The following is a 24004-nucleotide window of genomic DNA, read 5'->3' as shown; positions in this document are numbered from 1 at the left end:
TTTTGTTATCCCCCGAAAACATCATATGATCTCCAAACATGTAATCTGCAGAATTACATCCATTGAATTTTTTCCTGGTCAATTCCAAGATTCTATGCTACGCAAATTGTAAAGAAGTAAAAGAGCAGCGTTGAGACGCAATTAGATTAGCTTTATTGATGATTATAGTGAAAATCAATACAACTTATTAACAAACGTTAATTCCCTTCCATTACGTGATACATTTTTCATGGGCAAAATCTCTCTTCCCCACTGTACACTCCTATATACCACTTCCCATTAACCACTTTAACCAAGCCTACGGGGTTGTTAATAAAACCACTCCATCTACGTGTAATCAACTACTTTGTTCTACTACTTTGATTTAATCGGGCCGGTGGACAAAAAACCATCGTCTCCCTCTCACCTTTCTCTTCCCAAGGGCAACTGATGTCTTGAGGTTCCGTACGTGTCTGGAGAAGAACGACTCAACGGCGAATGCCTTGTGAAGACAGGAGAAGACGAGGAAGACGATGTTGTTGGTGAAGGAGCCTCGGACTGTCCGTGGGCCCGTCCCTGATGATCTCCAAAAATGAAATCAGCAAAGTCATCCATGCTTGTACTGTCTGTGCTACAAGAGCATTCATCTGAGTTGCTGTCAAAGAGAGATGAACTGTCACTTGATGAGTCCTCTTCTAAAATTCTCTGCAGCCTCTGGAAACTGGAATAAAATGACTGTATATTGCCAGATCGACCACCACCGGGAGTGTTGGAAGACACCACAGGACTTGAAGTAGACACAGACCGTGGCATGGATATGGTAGTTTTCTCATTAGCCTTAGGTACTGGCACTCTGCATTTTTTATTGGATGCTTCAGTTTTGGTACACATTGTTAATCTTGGAGGCATTGGAGAGCACCTGTTGTCAATTCATTCGATACGTAGCATAAGTAACCAGATCAATTATAATCCACAATCTTAAAGAGTGAGAGATGTATCTCACCTTGCGTAGAACAACATATACGCTCCCTTCGTCAAGATCCTTTCAACATCAGAAGTTACTATCTGAAAACAATCAATGCACAACAGAAGAATTAAACATAGAATTTCTCTTCAAACTTGTGATCAAGAGATGAAGATGACAAGAAGAGACCAGTAAACGAGTAGAAACCAACGCTTTTCCTCTCACAAAACCAATCCAAAGACTTTCAGACTTCAATGAGGTTGGAAACAAATGTTCTAGAAAAGCCAATTAAACCAGCTACAATATATCCTATTTAGAATACAATCTCATTTTCCAAGGGAAAGGGAACTTATATAATTATTATCCGTTCAAAACTAAGAAATTTCGACATAGAAAAGGAAGAAGCAAACAATGTAAACCTATACTGTTGTCAGAGAGGTAGGAAATTCTTTTTACTTCCAAAGTTCAACATATATCAAACACAAGTAAAAAGGTAACAAAAATAGAGCTTATTTAGAAACCAATTCACAACCAACAATCCAATGATAATATATGAGAAACTTACCGTGCTATCATCAGCCTTGTACCACTTATTTTGATTTCTGATATAGCAGACATAGTGGCCAGAAAACGCCGCATTCATTATATCCAAGTGAACAATAACTCCGTAGAGTTTGTAGTCATGTGATTTTTCACTCCCTCCACTGACATATGGTGCCAAATCTAGAGTTTCTGGAAACCTTATAAACTTATTGAGCTTCCCGAATTTTCCTGCCTTTAAGAATTAAGTGTAGCGAAATTATGAAAAGACAAGAAAATACAGATGGAACTCAACAGAAACAAACCAGGTCTTCACTGAAGATATTAATTACCTGGAATCGTTTTAGTGCAATTGTAAGGACATTAGGAGGTTCCGTAATTTTCAGCTTCTTTTTGGCTCGCTCATAGGATTTACAGCTGCTCACAGAAATACACAAGTTAGCACCCATTAACCATCGAATGTAAACCTCATAGCCAGAATCGAATGTAGTTATAAGAGGTTGCAGATGATTGGTTAAAACTACGGAAATAGAAGACCATGGTAGCTACAGGGGAACAAGGTATTGTAATTGAAATTCATGGAAGGGAGTGATATGGCTGGCCATGAACTCTATATCAATCGCTATCCTACCCATCTAAGAACCATATATAAAGCTGATGTAAAAACTCTTATCTCCAAACCGATGAAAAAAATATATATCAAAGGACGACACCAACTTCAACACATTATAAGGAAGTGCTGACCAACCTGTCACATCTGTATTTGTTTTCTCCATCCAATATCTCTGTCCTTGTAAATCGACGCAAAGCATCATCCAAGGTGCTAATATCCCCATCAATCTCAACCGTTAGATCCATCATTTTTTCGCAAAGCTCAGATTTTCCTTGACATTTCATGCATTTAATCTGGCAACATCATAATTTTCAAATAAAAAGGATTATAACTCTCTCCAAACCTATGTAAAATGAGTATAGTCGAAATGTACTAGGTAATGATACCTTTGATCGGAGGTATCCCCCAAATGTCAAACCAATAAGAGTTGTATCTTCTAATTTGCTAGTCTTCGGCATATCATATTCAGATGCCTTAATGCACACAGACTGCATTGTATCGACAACAAACCTGCAAATTGCAAGGAAAATAAATCAAAGCCAGATTCTTAATTGTATGCATGAGAGTCACTCGACTACAGAAACTTCAGTTCACCTAAGGAATTCATGTGCATCTTCTTCCTTGCCATTCCCAAGAAAGATTCCAATACTCTGCAACTGAGATAACAACCCATTAGGGGATAGTGGAGACTTCCCTTCTTTTGCCTTTAAGACCAGCTTCTCAAACCCACAGGTGAAGCACTGTTCTTTGTTTGGACCTATAATTAAACGACCTAGTAAGAGCTCGATATCACGATGATTGTAGAACATAACCTTCCAAAATAAGTAGCATATAGCGCATAAAAAGAAAATAACTTAGGACCAGTGACGCACATGCTCTAGAATGAAATTGCTGGAGGAAGTATGTCGTCAGAGGAGGAGTGAACATCAGGCATTGGAAGACAACATTAGCAAAGCAGCTGAAAGAAACAAGAATAATTGTTTGCATCAGCGAGTGAGCTACACATTACTTTTTATTACCTCAAAAGCTGAAGACTATATAAAAGCCACAAATAATATGCACTTCTTCAGAAAGCATAATTCCCAGGATAAAAAGGACTATAAAAAGAGGAAACTGGGGTCACCTATTCCCAACATTGATGAGGCCACAAGGCTGGAACTCAATTTTATTTGCATACAGCTTAGCAAAGTCTTCATATGGAAAGAGCCCCTGCATGTCACAAACAGATTAATAAGAATAAATAGCTGTGCTGATTGTTAATGTAGGAAGTATGTGTTGCAGAATGATGATAGCATCATAGAACTCAGTGATTACCTTACGACCATGTCTTCCTACCATCTCATTTTCAGCTGATGACTTCGGTCTTCTCCACTGGTCTACAACTTTCAGTGCTGATGCCTTCAAACCACTTCTTCCATGTAGAGAATTTATATGGTGAAGGGTAAGACCATTCTGTTTCTGATGGTCAAGAACTCTTCCCGTTTTTGCACCTAGAGGAGAATGTTTCATAACATCAGTACACTCCCTAGTATTTGAGGCCTTTGATGCCAAAAGTTGGACTTCCCCAACCTTCCTAGGGGCCAACATACAGCGACTTTCACTACTGGCACTCTTTGACTTCTGAAGGGTCATAGGAGACAAATCAGTAGTGCCCAAAGAACTTGGCGCATCAGTAGAAGAGAAAGTTGGTAATGAAATTTCAGCTTTAACAGATCTTTTAGCCTTTCTTTCTTTTAAATTCACTTCAATAGAAGAACTCACTGGTGCAGCCCTGGGAGCTTCTTCTGAAATGTTACTCCTATGCCCAGAAACTTTAGTAACTGAAGCATCTCTGGAGGAGCCATAGGAGAAATGCAGAGAAAATTTACCAGGTCCATCAGCCTTAGAACTATCAAAACTGTCACTAAGATATTCAGCTGTTCCAAGGGCCGTACCCCAAAAATCAGATGACTTCAGAGGAGACGAGTCAGCGGTTCCTGGATGCCTATCCGTAACTAATGAGCGTAAGCTACTTGATTGGATCTGGTTCTGCCCAGCATCACCCCCAGGTTTATGCAGACTTAATTTAGGTATAATAGCGAGGTTATCTACAGACTCAACCAAATGCACAAATTTAGGAGACAACGGTTTGGATGGAGCATCATCAATGGTGTTGAAACAGGTCTCCTCTGACTCTGTAGAAACATGAGCATCAAGCGGAGATTCTGATCTCTCAGAATCAGATGAACTGAAGCTCCCACAACGAGATGAAATCTCGTCACCAGAGTCATTACGGGGGGAGGAGGAGAAACCAGAAAACGAGGATCCAGATGTTTCCGCAACAGAAACTGCTTCTTCCTTATCTATAAGGTCATCTTTGTTATCTACAATATCTCCATTCCCATCTTCAGGAGATTTAGCAGGGTTAGAGAATATTGCTTCCTTGCTAGGCATAGAAACTGGTTCTGGATGCACCAATAAAATTTCATCAACAGTATTCTGTTCATTTTCTTCTATGCAACTCAGATCAGAATCACTTTTCTCATCTTCATCATCATATATAATGGGAGCAGAACGACATTCATCTTTGTGACCTTGCCGCCAGTGAATGATTTGACATTTCCCAGAACTGAGAAAAGAAAAGCAAAATAAGCTCCAAAGTATCACTAAGACATGTTGGGAACGAAATTTCACATACGCAGATGGGGAAAAAGGTTGAGAATTTGACAGACTTTATAGTGCAATGCTTTAACTATAATAAATTTCTCAACAGCACATCGTCACCCACAACAAATACTGCACTTCCTCACAAGCTAACTAATTACCCATAATATTTGTTAACATAGAAAACGAAGTCAGTTCTCTAAAAATCTCTGATCCAGTAATATTCCAAGATACCAGATGCACTTAAAGTATTGCTAAAGTTACAGAACTACATCTTATTATTTCCCTTCTAATCACTCCAATTCACCAAGTCTCACCAGGTAAATGCAGAACAATCATAACTCTAGAACCAATACACACTTAATTCGGAACTTGAAAGGCTAACGCAAAAAAAGTGATATGGATTCACATACCAATACCGAACGGATTTGCAGCGAGAGCAACGAGTGGTGGCAAGACAATAGCACACAGGACAATGGAAGACATTAGAAACGGCAACAGAAGAGAACTCAAGAGAAGCCTCCTGCTCAGCCCTAGCAGCCTCTTCAGAGGCATGAATAAGAAGTCTCCTAATCTCTTCCCTTCTTTGAGCAGCGACCCTCCATTTGTGGCGAACAACAAAGCCGATCAAAGGTAAAACAAAAGAGATCACAAGGACAAGAGACGAAATCCCTAGATCCAAAACAAGGAGCATTTATCCTCCACCAGATGCACAAACAATTGGAAACAAATCTGGACCACCAACCATAGATTTTCTCCACCGGCGTAAATTAGCCGGGACCGGAGGTGAACTGTGAGGATCACTCCGGAAGATTTTAGCACATGCAGAAGCAAGAAGGAAACAAAACCCAGAAAATAGTTTTTTTTTTGTGGATTTCGCTGGTGGGTAAGCTTCCGAAATGACGACACACGAAAATTCCAAGATCAGACGGTATAAACAAAACCCTTGAGAGCACAAGTTGGGTTTTTGTTTTCTATATTCTCTGGGAATAAAAAAAAAAGTTGAGAAATTTGGGTGATTTTGGTTTAGGGTTTCCAAGGGAAGAAAAAGAGTGGAGAGATTCTTCTTTGGTAGGAGGAGGAGGAGGAAGAAGAAAATATGAGACAAAGGATATTACTTTTCTAAACCAAGACGTTTTCTGCTTTTTTTTTTTTTTTTTTTTTTTTTTTTCCTTTATTCCTAACGTCATTTTGTAATTTTTTATTACCACCAATTCTTTTTCTTTAATAATAATAATTGTTCAACGGAAATTTGTATTAGCCTGTTGACAAAAAGAAAAAAGTTTTTCTTACTCAAGTTAAAAATTATATTGATGGGAACTTTTAGTTATCTACTTTAATAAATGTATATATTAGTGCCAATTTCTTTGTCTTTCATTTCAATTTATTTTTCTACTTTTTTTACAATTTTGATATATAAATTTATGTTGTCTTTTTGATATTTGATATAAAAAAATTAACTTACCACAAATAGTTACCATATATACAACAACTAATCCAGTATTTGCAAAATTATATCTACAACATACTAAGATTTAGTTACGAATTTTCATTTTTTGTTACCCAGCAAATTAGTCGAGTGACGTGCTTATAAAAAAAAAAAAAGTAGTCGAATGAGGAGGTGAAATTCTCAATGAGAACTTATTACTTAAAATTGTATAGTTGTATTATGTATATCTTAAAAGATAATCATCAAATTTTGGTTAATGTAAGAACACTATTACACTAAACATGTAATTGCCAACTAAACTATTGGTTTAAAATGAAAAGAGTATCATATGAGTATTCCAAAAGTTTGTTAGAAAATATCCGGCAAGAATTAGATTCAATACACCATGTTGATATAGATTGACAAAGATAATAGTGGATATCAAACGTAAAGACTAGATCAAGGAAGAGTCATATTGTAGAATATTATTTATTTCTAGTCAAATTTTATCTTACTTTTTAACTTTTTTTAAAATATATTTAAAATTCATAGCTATTCCAAAAGAAAACAATATAACATCAGTGAATTTAACAATTGAGTAAAATAATAGTATAAATTTAAATTTATATTGCCTAAATGAAAGAAATTTTTACAAATAAAATTAGAAAATACACTACAAAAGAAATTGTACTAGTTGCACACTAAAGAAATCATTGCAGTATCTATAATAAGAGGCTACCCAGAAGTGATAACAACAAGTCGCTTTGGCCGAGTGGTTAAGGCGTGTGCCTGCTAAGTACATGGGGTCTCCCCGCGAGAGTTCGAATCTCTCAGGCGACGTTTATTTTTTTCCTTTAGACATAAAAGGTGAAAAGGCCCAATTAAAACACACGTCTCGGTCGTAAGCCCATAAAGATAACAGTGGGCTGTCTCTGACTCACTCACACGTTTTTCTACTTTTTTTGGACCCGGCGAATCTGACTGACTTAATTAGGGTTTACTTTAATGATCGAGATCACACTCTCACACTCATCGTTCGTCGTCAACATTGAACACAAGACAAAACCTTTACTACAAATAAATACCCTTTTGTTTCCCTCTTCTCCTTCTTCATCGTCTTCACAAAACAACAAATCTCAATTTCATTCTCTCTTCCTTCCGATTTCCACAAAAATGAGCGCTAAAAGTTTCGTCGAAGGTGGGATTGCCTCTGTAATCGCCGGTTGTTCCACTCACCCTCTCGATCTCATCAAGGTTCGTCTTCAGCTCCACGGCGAAGCTCCTTCCTCCACCACCGTCACTCTCCTCCGTCCAGCTCTCGCTTTCCCCAACTCTTCCCCTGCAGCTTTTCTCGCCGAGACCACCACCACCTCTTCCGTTCCCAAAATTGGACCGATTTCACTCGGAATCAACATCGTCAAGTCGGAAGGCGCCGCCGCGTTATTCTCCGGCGTCTCCGCTACTCTTCTCCGTCAGACTCTCTATTCCACCACCAGGATGGGTCTATACGAAGTGCTTAAGACCAAATGGTCTGATCCTGAGTCAGGGAAGCTGAGTCTGAGTCGTAAGATCGATGCGGGGCTTGTCGCTGGTGGGATCGGAGCCGCCGTTGGAAATCCAGCCGACGTGGCGATGGTTAGGATGCAAGCTGACGGGAGGCTTCCTTTAGCACAGCGTCGTAACTACGCCGGAGTAGGAGACGCAATCAAGAGCATGGTGAAAGGAGAAGGCGTAACGAGCTTGTGGCGTGGCTCTGCTTTGACGATTAACAGAGCGATGATTGTGACTGCAGCTCAGCTTGCGTCTTACGATCAGTTCAAGGAAGGGATACTGGAGAGTGGTGTGATTGAGGATGGGCTCGGGACTCACGTGGTTGCGAGTTTCGCGGCGGGGTTTGTTGCTTCGGTGGCTTCGAATCCGGTGGATGTGATAAAGACGAGAGTGATGAATATGAAGGTGGGAGCGTACGAAGGCGCGTTGGATTGTGCGGTTAAGACGGTTAGAGCTGAAGGAGCAATGGCTCTTTATAAAGGCTTTGTTCCTACGGTTTGTAGGCAAGGACCTTTCACTGTTGTTCTCTTCGTTACCTTGGAGCAAATCAAGAAGCTGCTTCGTGATTTTTGATACTACTACTAGTACTACTATTCTTTTATTGATGATGACGACTACTTTATACTATTGATTTATTCATTTTTGAAATACAGAAGTGAACCCAAAAGAGGGAGAGAGGAGTTCAATATATTTTTTGTTCAATCATCGTTTGTTATAAATACAAATTCAATTTTTTTGTTTCTATACTGATGTGAATGTTCACTACCAAAACAACAGATCCAACGTACAGTTGAAACACAAACAGAAAAAATGTGTAGTTTATTTGGTCAAAGAAAAGGCTGAAGCAAGATAAGAGAGACAGAGAGGAGTGGACTAAAAAAGAATGAATCTGTTATTTTGTTGTTGGGGTGAAAGAATAAGGCATAAAATGGTGCTGGAGTTAATTTGGCGGCTGTACATCTGGAGTAAAGCAGCTCTAAGAAAGAGATCATCTGGAAAAGGTTCTCGGTGTAGTGTTGGGAATCTGGCTTCCTCCAGATGATCCTCTGCCTCTGTCTCCTCCTCCGTTCTCGGATCTTCCTCTGTCAAGAACATGTGCGCTTTGGATTTTGCCACTGTCTGAGTCCTTGTTCGAGTTTGACCCTGATCCTTTCTCGGTTTCCTCTGATACACGGTTTTGCCCTGAGGATGGACTGGGTTGCCCTGAAGATCTTCCTTTGTCCATGTTTTGGAGCTCGTTTGCAATCTGACTTCGCCTCTCCTTCAGGAAGTTGAGTCGCATTGTCAATTTGGAAAGTGCAGAAGTTGTTGTTGTGCTTCCCTGTTTGTTGCACTCAGCTTCTAGTTTTTGAACGATATTTGGATGAAATTTAATGGTTTCAGTATGAAGCTTACCTCTCCCTTTGTGCCAGACCTCTTTGACATGCCTGCCAGGTTTGAGCTGCCACGTGACATTTCTTGTTGCGAGCTTTTGCTCCGTGAATCCTGTTGCTTCTCCGTCTCATTTTCTCTTGCAGCCGTTTGCCCATCCTGCAAAATGTTGCCCGTCTTGAGTGGATAAATACATAGGAAGAAAACAAAATTTGATAGACATATATCACAGTGGTTACCTTGGACGTTGACCTTTCAAAAATGTGAGTAGAGGCTGCTTCAATATCCTTTTGTTTCTCCTTCCTGTGTGACAAAGTTGAAAGAAAACTACTAATTAGCTTTGATATGGTTTAAATCAAAGGTTGTGAGGTTAAATGTGAATCTGTTGTGAATCCTTTACATCTTTGCATTGTGCTCTGGCATTTTCCGAGATTCTTTGCTGTTACCATGCGTGGAACCAGAGGCTTTTACGTCCTGTTGACCAAGTCTATTTTCAAGATCATCAACTTTATGTTCCAAGTTGGCAATATCAGCCTCCGCCTGAGCTACGTCTTGCAGATCTTTCTTCAACTGCAGACAGGTCTTCCAAGTTATGTACTTTTTTTAACCAGCCAAAAGATCAACTAGTTGCTAGACAAAGATGAAGAGCAACCTTTTCATCGATTGTTTCTGGAATAGGTTGATTCCCTTTTGACACGTTCAGTCCTGTTTCCAGGGCTAATTTCCTGTCTCTCTCTTGCTGCAACTGTTCTTGTAGTCTTTCCACCTAGAGGAAGGTATAACACAAATTCATAAACCTAAACATAGACACTCAATAAAACAAACTTCACATAGCTAAGATATAGTTTTATTTTACACTTACATCTTGCTCTAGAGCTTGGCGCCGCCCGTACAAAGCCTTCTTCCGTCGCTCCAAACTAGCCTGTAGAACTGCATTGTTTTTGACCTGTTCTACCAAACATGGAGGTTGTTACAGGTCATACATATTTTTAAAAATCATCACTTGCATTGCCAAACGAGGTAGCAAAGGCAAAGATACTCAAAAGGACTTATCGTGACCTCTTCTGTAATTTTGTTTTGCAGCTCCAATTTGGTTGACTCAAGTCTCTCAATGTCAGCACTGCAGAATATTAACAGTTTCAGATGAAACCCATGTAAACCACATCAATTCTAGTCCAAACAAATTTGAAGTTTTGTAAGAACCATAACGATGTAAATCATTTGTCAAGATGATAATACTTACTTGTCCTCATCCACTTCCGCTGTGAAATCAATAGATTCCATTGACAGGTTTTTCTTCCCCTGAGCACATAAAACACCAACCTTTTAGTATATGTCTGGACCCCCTTAAGAGATAGATAAAACACATAGAGAGCTGGTCCCTCGAAATAATAAAGGCAGAAGGAAAAATAAACTTACAGGGGTACGGCCCCAATGCCTTTTACTTCCTCCTGGTGCATCAGATAATGTTGACGGTTTTCGAGTGCTAGATGCCACATCTGATGTTGATGAATTCTTATCTTCAGGTTTCGAGACCTCTACAACAGCCTTTACCTCTGCATTATCAGCTCCTCTTGCCACGATTTCCTCATCCTTTTTTCCGTCATTGTGTCGTGGTAGTGAAGATCGTCTGGAGCCAGATAAAAGCTTCTTAGGCTCCCTACTTGCTTTCGGGGATTTTGATACAGGACTTAAATTATCATTTATCTGCAGAAAACAGTGCAAACACAATAGTAAGAAAGGATGAGGACCAAGGAACTTGTACCATCAATGTAAACTTTAAAATAAATTCTAGAATCCAAATATGTAACTCATTTGTAATGGAAATACTCCTTTTAATCGTAAGATTACTTTTCGGGAAATAGATTAAATATAGAAGATTAGTATATGAACGTGCCTTATGTTCATCAGGATCAATGCTGTCTGCATATTTGTCGTCTGAGGCGGCACCCTCACTGTATGATCCATCAGATTCATTTTCTAGTTCCTCTTCCTCATCTGTGTAGTCATCAGATCCCTGGGTGCCATCATAATCATCATCATCATCATACTCTTCATCATCAGATCCCTCCTCTGTCCCACTACCACTTTCTTCTGAGTCAGAGTACAAGCCCGGTGACAGGGAACCTTCCTGCAGACAGACCATTTATGAAGCTAGAAGTCAGTGGCTGAAAATAAGCACACAAGTGCAACTATGATAAGATCCGGAGTTGTCATTTCACACTGCCTCCAATGCTTTCACTATACTAATGTAATAAAGAACGGATTACTATGCAGAGAGGAAACCACTTCATCATTTATGATCATGTGACTAAGAAGGTCCTGAATCATAGAGAGAACTTGAGAAGTATAGTCTTACTCCAAATATACTTTCATATTCTTCTAATAATGTTATCACTATAGCCTGGGCATGATTCGCTGCTGCAGCTGCTTGCAGAAGTTGCATAGAACCATCACCGCCGACATCAAAATCATTTTCAATTTCACAGTCACCAGCCAGAAGGGGTCGAAGAAGTAAAGGTGCCATACAAGCTGCAACGGCGTTTGTGTTCATCCGGTTCACGGTTTTGTTAGAGGCTACAGTCTGCATCATCATCAGGATTCTGAAAGAGGACAAACAATCAGAACTAATGACAAAAGTTATTTTACCCTATAAGCATGTTAATCAGTTTCGTAAGCTAAATGTGGAAAAGAGACAACCTTTGCAATAGGCGACGATTTGGTTCAGGGAATGATTCACAGATTGCTGCCCGCATAGCATTGACTCTATTGCCACGGTCAGTACCTAGTAAAGCTACGCGTCAGAAAACTGGAAATATGATATGTTGCAAGGAGAATAGGCGAGCAAATTCCAATTTTTATTATCAATCCTGACTAAGTTCTAGATATTGTCTAATAATATGTCATTCTGTAGAAAGCAACAAAAATAACAAACACAACAAAAGTAGATATGTATGTCCAAAAAGAGATTTTCAGTCAAATTTAAGATGGAGGCATCTGATTGTCCTTAACAGTAAGCACTATAATGATCACAGTAACCCCCAAGGTAGATAAATGCTTTTGATGGAGCACCAAGGAAGAGGACACACACACACATTAAATAAAACAGAAAAAGAATGATAAACTTACGGCAAGCTTCCAGAAGGGCGTTGCAACAAGATGCAGGCACCGGAGAGGAAGGCAACTCTCTGAGAAAATACTGCACATTTATTGATACAGTTAGAGAGGTTTAAGAGTGATAGGCTAACTCAGCATTGTACTGAATAATAGCAGGTACCTTAAGGCAATCAGCAATAACATGAGCATCCTCCTCGGGACTGAAATCATTTTTTCCTGAACCAAGTGCCTACGTATTAATAACTTGCACAAAGCAGGAAAGAAACAAAAAAAGAAGAAGAATAAAATACACGTAATCGTGTACATATACTTAAAAAATCAAACCTTGCTCATATTCGCGAATCCTGTGTTCAACATCATCAACATCGGCAGCTTGTCTCAAGATTCCTTCAATCCTGACTCCTGCAGGATATTGTTGTTTTATTTCAGCTCAGAGTGAAAGAAGCAGCAAATCAAGCTGAAAGCTTAAAACTAATACCATGATCTTCAACAAATCTAAGGGCCTTTTCCAAGAATGATGGAGCTCCATCGACATCTTCTAAAGCAAGTAATACTGGCCTTCCAAGGACAGTTGATTTTGTTGGTGTCTCATCTTCTGTAAGAATATGAAAAAGTGCATCATTGTCTAATGAACTTATCTTTCGATATCTACTGAATGCCCATAATTTGGGGAGCCTTTCAACACGAACTGGTCAGCCTTTAACTCCAGACAGGGAACATATGTTAACATAATAATATTCTAACGTTGCTTATTTTCTAGAGAGGAGGAAACTTTGACATCCTCACAACACTTAAGACATAACATATCTTGTTATATATTTAAAGACTAAACCATTGAAAAGGTGACAAACATACTCTTTTCATCAGCACCAACAGCGGGATCGGCATGATCATTCCTGAATATACCATTTTGACCCATAACATGGGAAGCACTTGGTGCCTGTGTCAAAGCATTTTCCAGAGCAGCTTTCCACTCATATAGATCCTCCATAGTGTCAGCCTTCAAAAAAAAACAATCACAAGGTCAAAGTTAATTCATCATTGATTCTCGGTCCTTTAGTGATTTATGATTAGGCCAAAATATTCTTCAAAGTCAAACTTTGAACTTACACAGGCTGCTATGCTAACACGATAATAAAGATAAAAGCACATTAGAATAGACGATTAATCAGCGGATTCTAAGTAGAGAATCGGTTTACATTTCTCGGTAGTCAGAAAATACATCCATAACAAAACAGAGTTTCACTAAATAAATAAATAAACAGTTTTAAGGAGGTAAAGATTGGATTCCGGTGTTGTAGCACTGGCACCCATGTAGCCAAAAAAAGCAAAGGAACGGTTCTGAATGCATAGAAATTTTCAGGGCGTAATATAAGATGCAAAATGAGATTGATATAAACAAGATTAAGGAGACCAATGACAGAGAACAAAAGTGATGAGAAAAACCTTAAGTGTAAAGGCACGTCCATCACGACCGTCAGGGAAGAGAACAGTCAACAGCTTCTTATCTGCCTTAACAACCACACTAAAAGATAGTTCGAAGTTCTATGATGTCAGTAACACCGAACCATAGAATAACATAATACATCATCATATATGAAGAAGAAGATTTTAATGATTCGAGTAATAAGCCAACCTGCCTGAATTGTTGAGATCAATTCCCCCAAGGGTCAGGTTGACCTCACTGCCCCTCTGTTGGACTGCACTCTGAAAGATGAACAGACAATATGAGATACCCATTCTCTGTAATAATAACGGGCTCATGCCTCGTATAAAATTGTAAAAACTATATCTGATATAGGATATTTTCAAAAAATATCTTCAAAGAAAAAAGTGCTTACAGGGTCACTTCGAAAGAAAACAAGTGAAGTACGCGTCAAAATAAACCATCGTTTCTTCCATGATGTCCAGCCAATCCCTGTATTAAATAAAACAGAAAGTGATGAGAGACAATTTTTGAGATATAGCCACTGAATAAGACATGTAGCCTAGTGGTTTTTGTGCAAGTGCCGTCATAGTATAGTATCACCACTATCTGGGTTCAACCCGCCTACAAAACCCACTTCACGTGATAAATGTCCCCCAGTCAGAATTAAGACAACATCTCATCCTAAATAGAACAACTCTCATCTCATCATCCTAAGAAAGGCTACACTGAACTAAGTATACATCCTAAGAGAATAGAGCATCATACGATTACCTTTTGATGATATAGATAGCGGTCCACTCTTGAAAACCTAAAAAGTCAACAAAAAGAGAGTCAGAGATATCTTAAGATGAATTCAACAACATCAGGCATAAATAATTCAACCTGAAAACGCAAAAAACTCAATCCCTAAGTCAATGACGCAATGAATCCAATTCAATAAAATCATACAACGATCCTTCTAGCTCGGAATGTAAAATTGATCATAAGAAACACAGAACAAGCCTAAAAAATTGATTATATAAATGCTCATTATGGCGCAACAATGACCGATGGAGAAGACAGGGGAATTGTAACCAAAAAGGGATTCTGAAGGAGCATTTTCACATATTTCACCTAGCTAGCTAGTCTTCTTCCATTGCAGAGTCAAATTCAATCACAATGCCAAATAGGAGGGAGTAAATTTTTACCGTGTTGCCACCACGGGTACGCGAGTCTGTGTTCCCAGACTGCGTTTGAGGAATGCTACAGGTGTCACCCTGAGATCGGAACAAACAAACAAAAAAAAAAACGAACATTGATTGGTATTTTTCTCGGAGATAAATATCCAAAAAAAAATCATAAAAAGGAGAGAGAGAGAGAGAGAGAGACGCACATGAGACTCCTGCTCTTGTTGTTCATTAGCGCTAGGCTGCTGCTGCTGCTGTTGTTGTTGTTGGTTTGGCTGAGCCTGAGGCTGTGAGGACGATGATGATGATGATGATGATGATGATGATGATGATGATGATGATGATGATGATGATGATGATGATGATGGTTCTGCGTTTTTGTTAGCCATAACTCGGGTTCACGCCATATACGTTACGTACGGACCGGGGGAGCACACTAAAGAGAAGAAGAATGTACGGTCATCAAATTCGAGGAGAGGGTAAACGGAATCGAATTCTGACGAGAAGATGCCATGAATAATATGAATTCGAGAAACAAACCTTAGATTTGATTTCGATCTGAAGGATGATTTGATAATTAATAAAATTATTAACCAAAAAAATTAAAAAAAAAAAAACTACTGATTTTGGTAATTTGGGGGGTGAGAATAGAGAGAAATGGCGAGAATGATTATTGATTATTGTGATTGATTGATTAGAGAGTTTCAACGGAGTTTGAGGAGAAGCGATAAAAATGGGCGAAAAGAGAGGAAACCCCCCCAGACTAGACTCTTCTCTCTCTCTCTCTCTGCCTCTCTCTGGCAGTTGTCCACGTCATCATCTCCCTTCCTTTCTTGGAGGGAAAATTTTTTCCCTCTTTTCTCCCCCTTTGACCTCTTCATCCTCTCTTTCTCCAAACTCCAACCATTACTATTTTCTCTATTTATCAAAAAAATTAACACTCTTGTAATTAATTCTCTATTCTATAGTTTATATATATGGATTATGTGCTATAATTGATTTGTCTCTATAGTGAAGTCTCACCAATTATTACATTCTAAAGGCATTAATTTTGGTATTATTAGATATAAATCAAAATGATGAAAAAAAAAAAAGGGAAAATGACAACCTTACATTACATTTGACCATCTGACCTTCTCAGTAATATTTCTGAATCGTGCTCTGCACGACCCTCCCTCCACCGCTTTCTCTCTTTTATTATTATTATGTTTTCTTGTTAATTATATAGGCTTTAGGCATCTCTCTTGAGTTTGAATAGATTGTATATATAGATCTACGTGATTCATTAGTATAAACGATTTTATCTTTTGGAGAATGTTGCTGCGTGCATGGGGACTCGTTCATTCGTCTGCGTTTCGAGTTTTTTTTTTTTTTTTTTTTTTTGTGATAGGTGGTGGTTCAATATACTATTCATTTTTATAACTTATGCAACTATTGCAAGCTTTAACTATCCTTTTTTTTTCAGCTCTCATGAAGTCTAACATTTTTTTCAGCTTTAACTATATGTTATTCACTGTATGAACAACAAAAAAATTATATCAAACACAATGGCGGACAAGAGGTGAGGCCCGTGAGGGGGGGGGTCAGCTGACCTCCCTCATAATCCAAATTTGTGTTATAGTCTATAGACTTAGAGTCTTAAGATTTATGATACTATTGTTTTACTGTATATACATATATAGTAAATTTGCTGTATATAGTAAATTATAAAATTTTAAAAAGTTTATAATTTATAACTAATATATCTAAACTTAATAAAAAGTTTAAAATTATAAATATTTAAACATATTAAATTTTTAAAATTACACAAACAAGTTATATTACATGACGGGTTATATGACATTACAAGATTGAATTAATAATACTAAAAAATAAACTATCAGTAATATAATATTTCAATACAGGATAAATCCTCATTTTAATGTTTTAATAACATCAATATAAAATATGTCGAATCAAACTGATTTAATTAAGATTATAGTAAAGAAAAATTATTGTGCATTATACCACGGTTTATATATTAAATTATTAAAATTAACAAAAAAGTATATTAGCAAAATTAGTATTAAAATAGTATATTAACAAAAAAACAAAAAAAAACTTACCCCACATGCACCGCAGATCATAATCTAGTGTATATTAATTAAGTTCCGAAATATGTAAAATTTGGACGTCTTCATTGTACTAGTCACCGTTTGGATATATGTTCCCATGAATGCCATCTATGTGTCATCAATAAAGTAAACGTTAATTTAATTATGGTTTAATGCTGGTTAATTATGATTTGTTGCTGGTTTTTTTTCTTCCTTAAATCATTACGCTTGTCGATTTAATATATTTACTAGATTTGAAATTCATTTCATTAATCTATACTAATAAAAAGTATGAGCTATTAGTTCCTAAAGTCGTCTACATAGGATTTTAAACCTCCAATTATGATTAGACACTTCATTAATTAACATTTTTTAAATCTCCAGAATTTTTTATATTAAGAATTATTTTAAACAACTAATCAGGATTTGACATGTCATTCATTAACATTTTTTAAATTTCTAAAAAATTTTAAAAAGAGGAAAATTTTAAATTTATGGAAATAAAAAAACTATGCACAATATCCCACATCGGCTAGAAAATTTTTAGACAATGGTTCATAACCAGTATAAATAAGATTAATATGCTTTCAACAATGAATGAGCAGGAAAGCTTGATTTATCAGGCGTCCAAGTTTAAAAGTATATTCGGTTTGATCCAGTTTTTTATTTGATCAAACTAAAACTTTAAAAAGTTTCAAAAAAATAAATTATAATATTTTAAAATTTTAAAAGTTTTAATATTAAAAATATTGAAACTTTTAAAATTTTTTAGCTTTTAAAAAGTTTTTAAATATTATAATTTTTAAATTTTAGAAGTTTAAAATATTATAAATATTGAAACTTTTTAAAAGTTTAAATATTATAAATATTGAAACTTTTAAAAGTTCTTAGCTTTTAAAAAGTTTTTAGATATTATAATTCTTAATTTTAAAATTTTAAAATATTATAAATATTTGAAACTTTTTAAAAGGTTCAAATTTTATATTTCGAAACCTTTTAAAAGTTTAAAATATTATAAATATTTATGTAAAACATAAATTATCTTATTTATCTACGTTTGTGCTTTTCATTTCTTATGAGCTATAAAACATATTTTTGTGTATGATTTTATAGATAAGTTGATATTTTTCATTAATTTTTTATTTTTATCTTATTTTTTATTTTTATGAGAAAAGAAATGATATTGTTCTTGGAGTTTGATGGATTAACAAGTTGTTTGGTAGTCTGAAAAAAAAATTTTTAGTGGAAGAAAGTGAAGAAGTTGACGAGGACGAAGAAGAAAAAGAGTATAGTGAAGTACCAGACGGTAAAAGTAATGATGTCGATTACCACAAAATTTGACAATATAAATGACAAGAAAGAATATGAAGAATAAGAAAATATTGAATAAAAAACACGAAAACATAGGTGTTAACGATCAATTAAACATGAAAACGAGTTAAATTCATGATGATAAAATTGTTTTGTTTTTCTGGTGGTCAAAGAAATGGTTTAGGATATATGAGGTTATCAGTTTAATTCGCCTCGCCTGGATGTCGATTTAAATTCATGATTTTTTTTTATCAGATTTGATTTTATAACATAACTGATTTTTATATTTCAAAAAATTGTGTATCTGAAATTTAACTTTTTCCTTAATACTAATTTAATTTTTTTATAAGATAATATTTTACTTCCGTCATCAATCATATATAGTTTTCATCAAAATCTATGAAATATACCCACACGTAGTGTGGGTTCAAAACCTAGTTTTTATATAAAATACTAGAATTTATGTGATTGTTTTTAAAAGTTTTTATGGATAAAATATTATGTAATAAAATCATATGCTAAATATGATGGCTTGAAAAAAGACACATATTTTGTAAGTTTTATATTGTTAATTATTCTAGATAAGTACCCGTGCAACCGTGCTATAACTGGTTAAATTTTATTTTATACAAAATTTAGTATATTTTATATTTTAAAATAAAATTTTAATATATTGTATTAGTTTATGTATGTGAAGTTATTTCAACAATGTATATTTTACATCATGACTTGAATGTCATTATAAGACATAATTTTGTAAATTTGGTTTTTAAAAGCGAGTTATTATATTATGAGTAATTTACTATATTTTTATACTTTTTGTTTTAATTTGGTTTCTTGAAATTTTTTCATATTATAGTGGCATATTATTGACATTGCTATAACAAATCAATTTAAAGTGTTTATAGCTTCTAACTTTTATATCAAGTTTCAATATTTTAAAAATATTTCAAAATAAATTATTTAAAGTTTATTATATTATATAAAATTATAAAATTCAACAAAAATATGAAATTGAATTTAAATATTCAAATTTTGACATGTTACTCAGTAAAATTCTTCATTCAATAGATATTATTTTTAAAGAATAATATTACTAAAGCTTGAATATTTTATGGATTAAACAATTTATATTTGTTTTTAAAAATTCAACTTATGGTATATCCAGAAATAAATAATATAATAAATTATTTGTTTCACAAAATAGACTCATATAAAAATGAGAGGTGAAGTATAATGATAATTAACAAATTAATATGTTAAGTTAAATACCAAAATATTTTAATATGGATGAATAGTTAAATAAAAATTAATATGGTAAGTTAGATGATATCAAATGATTCTTTAGAATATTCTCTTTAATATTATATAATCTAATTAGTTAATAACATATTTGTAACCAACTTATTCAAATTAGAGAATTTGTTAAAAATACCCCTTTTCAAAAATACTCTTTTTTTTGGTCATTTTTATTTTTGCCCTCTTTTAATTTTTGATGACCATTTTACCCTTAGATAAAAAAATATTTTATTCAACAAAAAGAAAAACAAAATTTTTCCGCCAAAAGAATTTCCGACATATTTTCCCGCCAAAAATTTTTCGAAAAAATTTTCTGCCAAAAAAATTTTGATAAAAATTTTCGATAAAAAAAATATTCCGCCAAAAATTTTCCCGCCAAAAAAAAGTTTATAAGGTGTTTACAAGATTATTAAAAGAGTTTTAAAAGGTTTTAAAAAGTTTTTAAAAGGTTTTTTAAACATCTTTTAAACGCTTTTACAAGGTTTTTATAAGGTTTTTAAAATGTTTTCAAAATGTTTTAAAAAAGGTTTTTAAAGGGTTTTTAAACACCTTGTAAACGCTTTTAAAAACTTTTAAAAGTGGTTTTAAAAGCGGTTACAAGGTTTTTAAAAAGTTTTTAAACACCTTGTAAACGAATTTACAAGGTTTTTAAAGGTTTTTAAACACCTTGTAAACGAATTTACAAGGTTTTTAAAAGCGTTTACAAGGTTTTTAAAAGGTATAAATTTCAAAAATTTGGCGGGAAATATAATTTTTAGCGGGAATTTTTTTTCGATTTTGGCAGGAAAAAAATAATTTTTGGCGGGAATTTTTTTTATTTTTGTCGGGAAAATTTTTCATTTTTGGCGGTAAATTTTTTTGATTTTGGTGTCTGTACATTTTTGTTGTCATTCAAAGAAACGGTAATTTGGTCGTTTTGTACATAAAATAGGGGTAGTTTTAAAAACGATCAACATAAAGGGGTATTTTTATAAAGAGACATGGAAAAAAAGGTATTTTTGAAAATGCCCCTTAAAATTATATAGTCTACAAAACAATGTTGTGTACTTCCGTTTTATTATAAATTAGATAAATAAAAATTATAAAATAATTTCCTTAATTTATGTTTAGTCTCCAAAGCTTATTCTTTAGTTCAAGAGAGCCATGTGGAATAGAATGATGAAGATTAGGATCAGGGCCACTTATTTATTATGTCCAAAAGCACATTATAGATAGACAAATAATATAAACGTTTCAACCCTCATCACAATGGTAACCAAAACAAACAACAACATTGGAAGATTTGCAAGGGGACCAATAGTTAGTCTATGGAAACAGCCGTACTAGCTAGCTTCCGCTTACGTTGAGAGCTTCCGCTAATATTGTTTGCTCCATCAAATATGCTAGTAAACAAGGGGGCACCAGGCCATTTTTGTTTTTCTTCGGAAAAGAGAACAACATGACGACTAAAACGCAAAGCGCTCATAAAAGTATAAAAATCGCCTTCGCGATTGCCTTGGAGATGGATTACTTTTTCCAGTACAATCAGATTTAAAGGAGGTTTAGGATGTTTGAATGCCCACATCACCATGTCACAATGCATGGTACAGTGTCTCGCATGATCACCCCCTAATATCAATAACGGATATATCTTAGATTACAGATATATATATATATATATATATATATGTAAGAGAAACGAAGAGCTTAATTTAACAAAGAGTTAAAAATTGAAATTCTCACCTGGGCTAAAGACTTCGAATTCGAATCCAGCATCCAAACATTGACGACGCAGTTCATCCGAGAACGTATTATCATCAGCATAAGCATGAGTCGACGACACCTCAGCATCACAACCATGCTTCTTGACAGCCTCTTTCATACTTCGGTAAATCCAAGCAGGATCGAGACCATCTGGGATTGGGTAATCATTGACATCTCAAAACACACATGTCTTACCATCTACACCGATCGAGGTAAGACGTACAAAAAATAAACTAGATCCGATTAGATATGCTATCAAAGACATATATTAAAGAGAAAGATACATATATATAGAGAGAGAAAGAGAGATCTTACGCTTGTGAACAAATCTCTCCAACGTGTTATTATCGCCCATGGTTTCGTCGGAGGACTGCGGATGAATTGAGAGACAGATCACGACGACTCTGTGAATGTTTTGGGGTTTACAGTACAAGTGTGCGAGTACCGCCGCTTTTTATATAGGTTCTTCTTATTGGGCTGGGCCTTGCACTACCGCCGTATTGGGTCATGTTTTTCTCAAAACATTTATATATTATTTGTAATTATTAGTTTTGGTCAATGCATGTTAGACAAACATGTACATTAATTTAAGTTCCGAAATATGTAAAATTTGGACGTCTTCATTCTGTTTAGTCACCGTTTGGGATAATCATATTCCCATGAATGCCATCTGTGTATCAGCAATAAAGTAAACGTTAATTTTAATTATGGTTTAATGCTGGTCAATTGTTTTTTTTTTCCTTAAATCATTACGCTTGTTGATTTAATATATTTTGAAATAAAAATTATAAAGTAATTAAAATAATTTTAAAAATATTAAATGTGCTTCAATAGTGTTAGATTCTATTTTCAGCAAAATTAGTTGCTTCTTGTCTTACTACTTACGACTCTTTTTTTTTTTTCCTTTATTCCTTTTTTTTTTTCTTGGTCGAAATAAATAAATTATATAGGGTCGCCAATTCAACAAGGGCGAAAAAATTGTGGAGCAGAAGAATCAATTCGTCTTCAATCGTTCTCTTTGAGCAGCAGATCTTTCCGATTTCGCAGCAGCCATGGAAATCGAGGTCTCTAGCTTGTCCCATGATACCCAGAACAAAGGAAATCGCATCGATTTGGATAGTATTCGTGTCAAGCGTAAGACGTTGCATAAATTGCTTGCGGATTGCCAGAAAGCTCTTGAGCTGCTTGAACTTACCGATAATCCTAGTCCTTCCGGCGATGATAACGGCGGCGAACAGAGTGAATCACCGGAGGAGGATGAGGACAGGGAAGAGTCGTTTTCTTCTTCCGATCCAGGAGATCCTGAAGCTGATAACGTATGTGTTTACATATACATGTTTATTTCGTAGGATTGTGATGGAGGATAGCTTAATTTCGAATAGATAAGCTCGTGACTCGATTTTACATGCTTCTTTGTTTTGTTGTGCAGTTTTATGATCTCATCAAGTCTAGAGTTGAATGTAATGAATTTCGTGAAAGGATAGAATTAGCTCAAGTTTCAGTTCCTCAAGATCTTTCTGGTAAGTAACAAGTTTCTGTTTGTTTGTTTTACCTCAATAAGAAGATTGTTGTCAATGTATGTGTTATTGGTTGCATAGATAAACACTGATATAAGTTGTTGAATCTGGCAGAAGATGGTAGTTCTTGGGACGTAGTTAGTGAAGATGATGTATGGGGTGAGGAATATTTGGGTCAAACGGAAGATGATTATGTCCTTGTTAGGGAAGAAGATATAGCAGACGGTATCGCTTGTTTCATGGCTACATATTTATCATCCCTTAAGCAGACTAAGGTACAATCATATCTTGCTTTATGTCTCGAGTTATGAATGTCTCATCGACTTTTCATGCAAAACTTATTTTGAGTGATATCTTTGTGTAGGATATATCACCTGATCAACTTCAGAAAGGTAAATCTTGAACTTCCATCTGTTACAATAACCAGTACCTATTTCTGCTTTGTTATTCTCTCGGGGGAAAAAGGTAGTAGCCTAAGGTTTTGTTCAATTCCCTAAAAACTCCCTTTCCAACTGGGTGCTAGTGATGGTGACACTTATTTCTCCTTATGATACTAAGAGTTTGCATATGAATTGGCATTGTAGCACTTAGCACGATGTTTTCAGTGAAGAAGAGAAAAGGAAAGCTTCGTAAAGCGTGGGAGGGAAGTAAAGTTATTTACAATGTAGCATCATGGAGCGCAACTGCGATAGGGTACATCGAGCAAAAAAAAATCCTCTTTAATATTATATCCTGTCATTAGTTTGCATGTCTTAATAATGTTTGACATTGTCTCACTTAATCTAATTGCCCTTATTGGTAACAGGATATATCAAAACCCGATGATCCTGAGTATTGCATCAAAAGCCTTCTGGATGTCGTGCCAGGCTATATCAAAGCTTGTCTGAAAGTATAGACACTTGATCATACCTTACAACAGCCTTGTCTTGGCAATGTGCTATATATCATTTAATTAATCTCTGTACATATGCCATTTGTTGCTTCTTCAATCTCTGTCTGTGATACCCTCCTCCCTTTTCCATTGTATCCTCAACATGCAATCTTAATGATTCGTTTGATCTCTCAATTTGATTTGCCAGCTTGTTCTGAAGTCAAGTGTGATAAGCTCTTATTAACAACAATACTAATGCTTATAATGTGATATAACTCTTAAATCGGGATGCCTCTGATAACTTTTGAAACACCATTGGCATCGTTGACATTAAATACAACTCCGGAAGATTGCCTTGAAACTTCCTT

General features: G+C 35.4%; 3 protein-coding genes, 1 long non-coding RNA gene, 1 other non-coding gene and 1 pseudogene across 9 annotated transcripts; 3 read left to right on the top strand and 3 right to left on the bottom strand.

Annotated features, from left to right (window-relative positions):
• Window positions 1–130: 130 nt before the first annotated feature.
• LOC104717818 (ubiquitin carboxyl-terminal hydrolase 16) lies at window positions 131–5934 on the bottom strand. 2 transcript variants are annotated; one of them, XM_010435451.2, is made up of 11 exons: window positions 5153–5934; window positions 3411–4704; window positions 3220–3305; window positions 2969–3054; window positions 2691–2853; window positions 2483–2606; window positions 2232–2389; window positions 1816–1900; window positions 1509–1718; window positions 983–1044; window positions 131–898 (listed from the first exon to the last, which is right to left on the bottom strand). In XM_010435451.2, the coding sequence occupies exons 1-11, from the start codon at window positions 5431–5433 to the stop codon at window positions 403–405; spliced, it is 3045 nt and encodes a 1014-aa protein (XP_010433753.2). In that variant the 5' UTR covers window positions 5434–5934; the 3' UTR covers window positions 131–402. The 2 variants fall into 2 exon arrangements, with proteins under 2 accessions (XP_010433753.2, XP_087326432.1); XM_087470306.1 differs by having other exon boundaries at window positions 2691–2868; window positions 5153–5852.
• Window positions 5935–6926: 992 nt separating this feature from the next.
• On the top strand, window positions 6927–7008 carry TRNAS-GCU (transfer RNA serine (anticodon GCU)). The gene has a single exon. It is a non-coding gene; the product is annotated as a tRNA-Ser (tRNA).
• A 177-nt stretch (window positions 7009–7185) lies between these two features.
• On the top strand, window positions 7186–8461 carry LOC104717817 (mitochondrial uncoupling protein 4 pseudogene; annotated as a pseudogene). Its single transcript, XR_015568493.1, has one exon. The product of XR_015568493.1 is annotated as a mitochondrial uncoupling protein 4 pseudogene (transcript).
• On the bottom strand, window positions 8376–15749 carry LOC104720140 (rho GTPase-activating protein REN1-like). 2 transcript variants are annotated; one of them, XM_087469261.1, is made up of 24 exons: window positions 15343–15749; window positions 15009–15238; window positions 14824–14892; window positions 14408–14444; window positions 14049–14125; window positions 13844–13914; window positions 13654–13732; window positions 13063–13207; window positions 12686–12802; window positions 12532–12609; window positions 12368–12423; window positions 12220–12289; window positions 11791–11875; window positions 11450–11693; window positions 10988–11221; window positions 10510–10797; window positions 10334–10392; window positions 10150–10210; window positions 9953–10036; window positions 9743–9856; window positions 9491–9660; window positions 9330–9393; window positions 9115–9249; window positions 8376–9040 (listed from the first exon to the last, which is right to left on the bottom strand). In XM_087469261.1, the coding sequence occupies exons 2-24, from the start codon at window positions 15189–15191 to the stop codon at window positions 8708–8710; spliced, it is 2853 nt and encodes a 950-aa protein (XP_087325387.1). In that variant the 5' UTR covers window positions 15192–15238; window positions 15343–15749; the 3' UTR covers window positions 8376–8707. The 2 variants fall into 2 exon arrangements, with proteins under 2 accessions (XP_087325387.1, XP_087325388.1); XM_087469262.1 differs by lacking the exon at window positions 15343–15749 and having other exon boundaries at window positions 15009–15331.
• A 4929-nt stretch (window positions 15750–20678) lies between these two features.
• On the bottom strand, window positions 20679–21674 carry LOC104717816 (uncharacterized). The gene is made up of 3 exons (XR_015568060.1): window positions 21564–21674; window positions 21228–21446; window positions 20679–21113 (listed from the first exon to the last, which is right to left on the bottom strand). It is a non-coding gene; the product is annotated as an uncharacterized LOC104717816 (long non-coding RNA).
• Window positions 21675–22083: 409 nt separating this feature from the next.
• LOC104717815 (uncharacterized) lies at window positions 22084–23831 on the top strand. 2 transcript variants are annotated; one of them, XM_010435447.2, is made up of 6 exons: window positions 22084–22564; window positions 22678–22768; window positions 22880–23040; window positions 23130–23157; window positions 23350–23458; window positions 23571–23831. In XM_010435447.2, the coding sequence occupies exons 1-6, from the start codon at window positions 22301–22303 to the stop codon at window positions 23650–23652; spliced, it is 735 nt and encodes a 244-aa protein (XP_010433749.1). In that variant the 5' UTR covers window positions 22084–22300; the 3' UTR covers window positions 23653–23831. The 2 variants fall into 2 exon arrangements, with proteins under 2 accessions (XP_010433749.1, XP_010433750.1); XM_010435448.2 differs by having other exon boundaries at window positions 22132–22564; window positions 22883–23040.
• The last annotated feature ends 173 nt before the right edge of the window (window positions 23832–24004 follow it).

This window comes from Camelina sativa, chromosome 10 (genome assembly GCF_030686135.1).
Source record: "Camelina sativa cultivar CO46 ecotype springtype chromosome 10, ASM3068613v1".
Classification (NCBI taxonomy): Eukaryota; Viridiplantae; Streptophyta; class Magnoliopsida; order Brassicales; family Brassicaceae; genus Camelina; species Camelina sativa.
The sequence above is the reverse complement of the archived record's forward strand: the minus strand, read 5'-3'. Positions and strand labels throughout refer to the sequence as shown.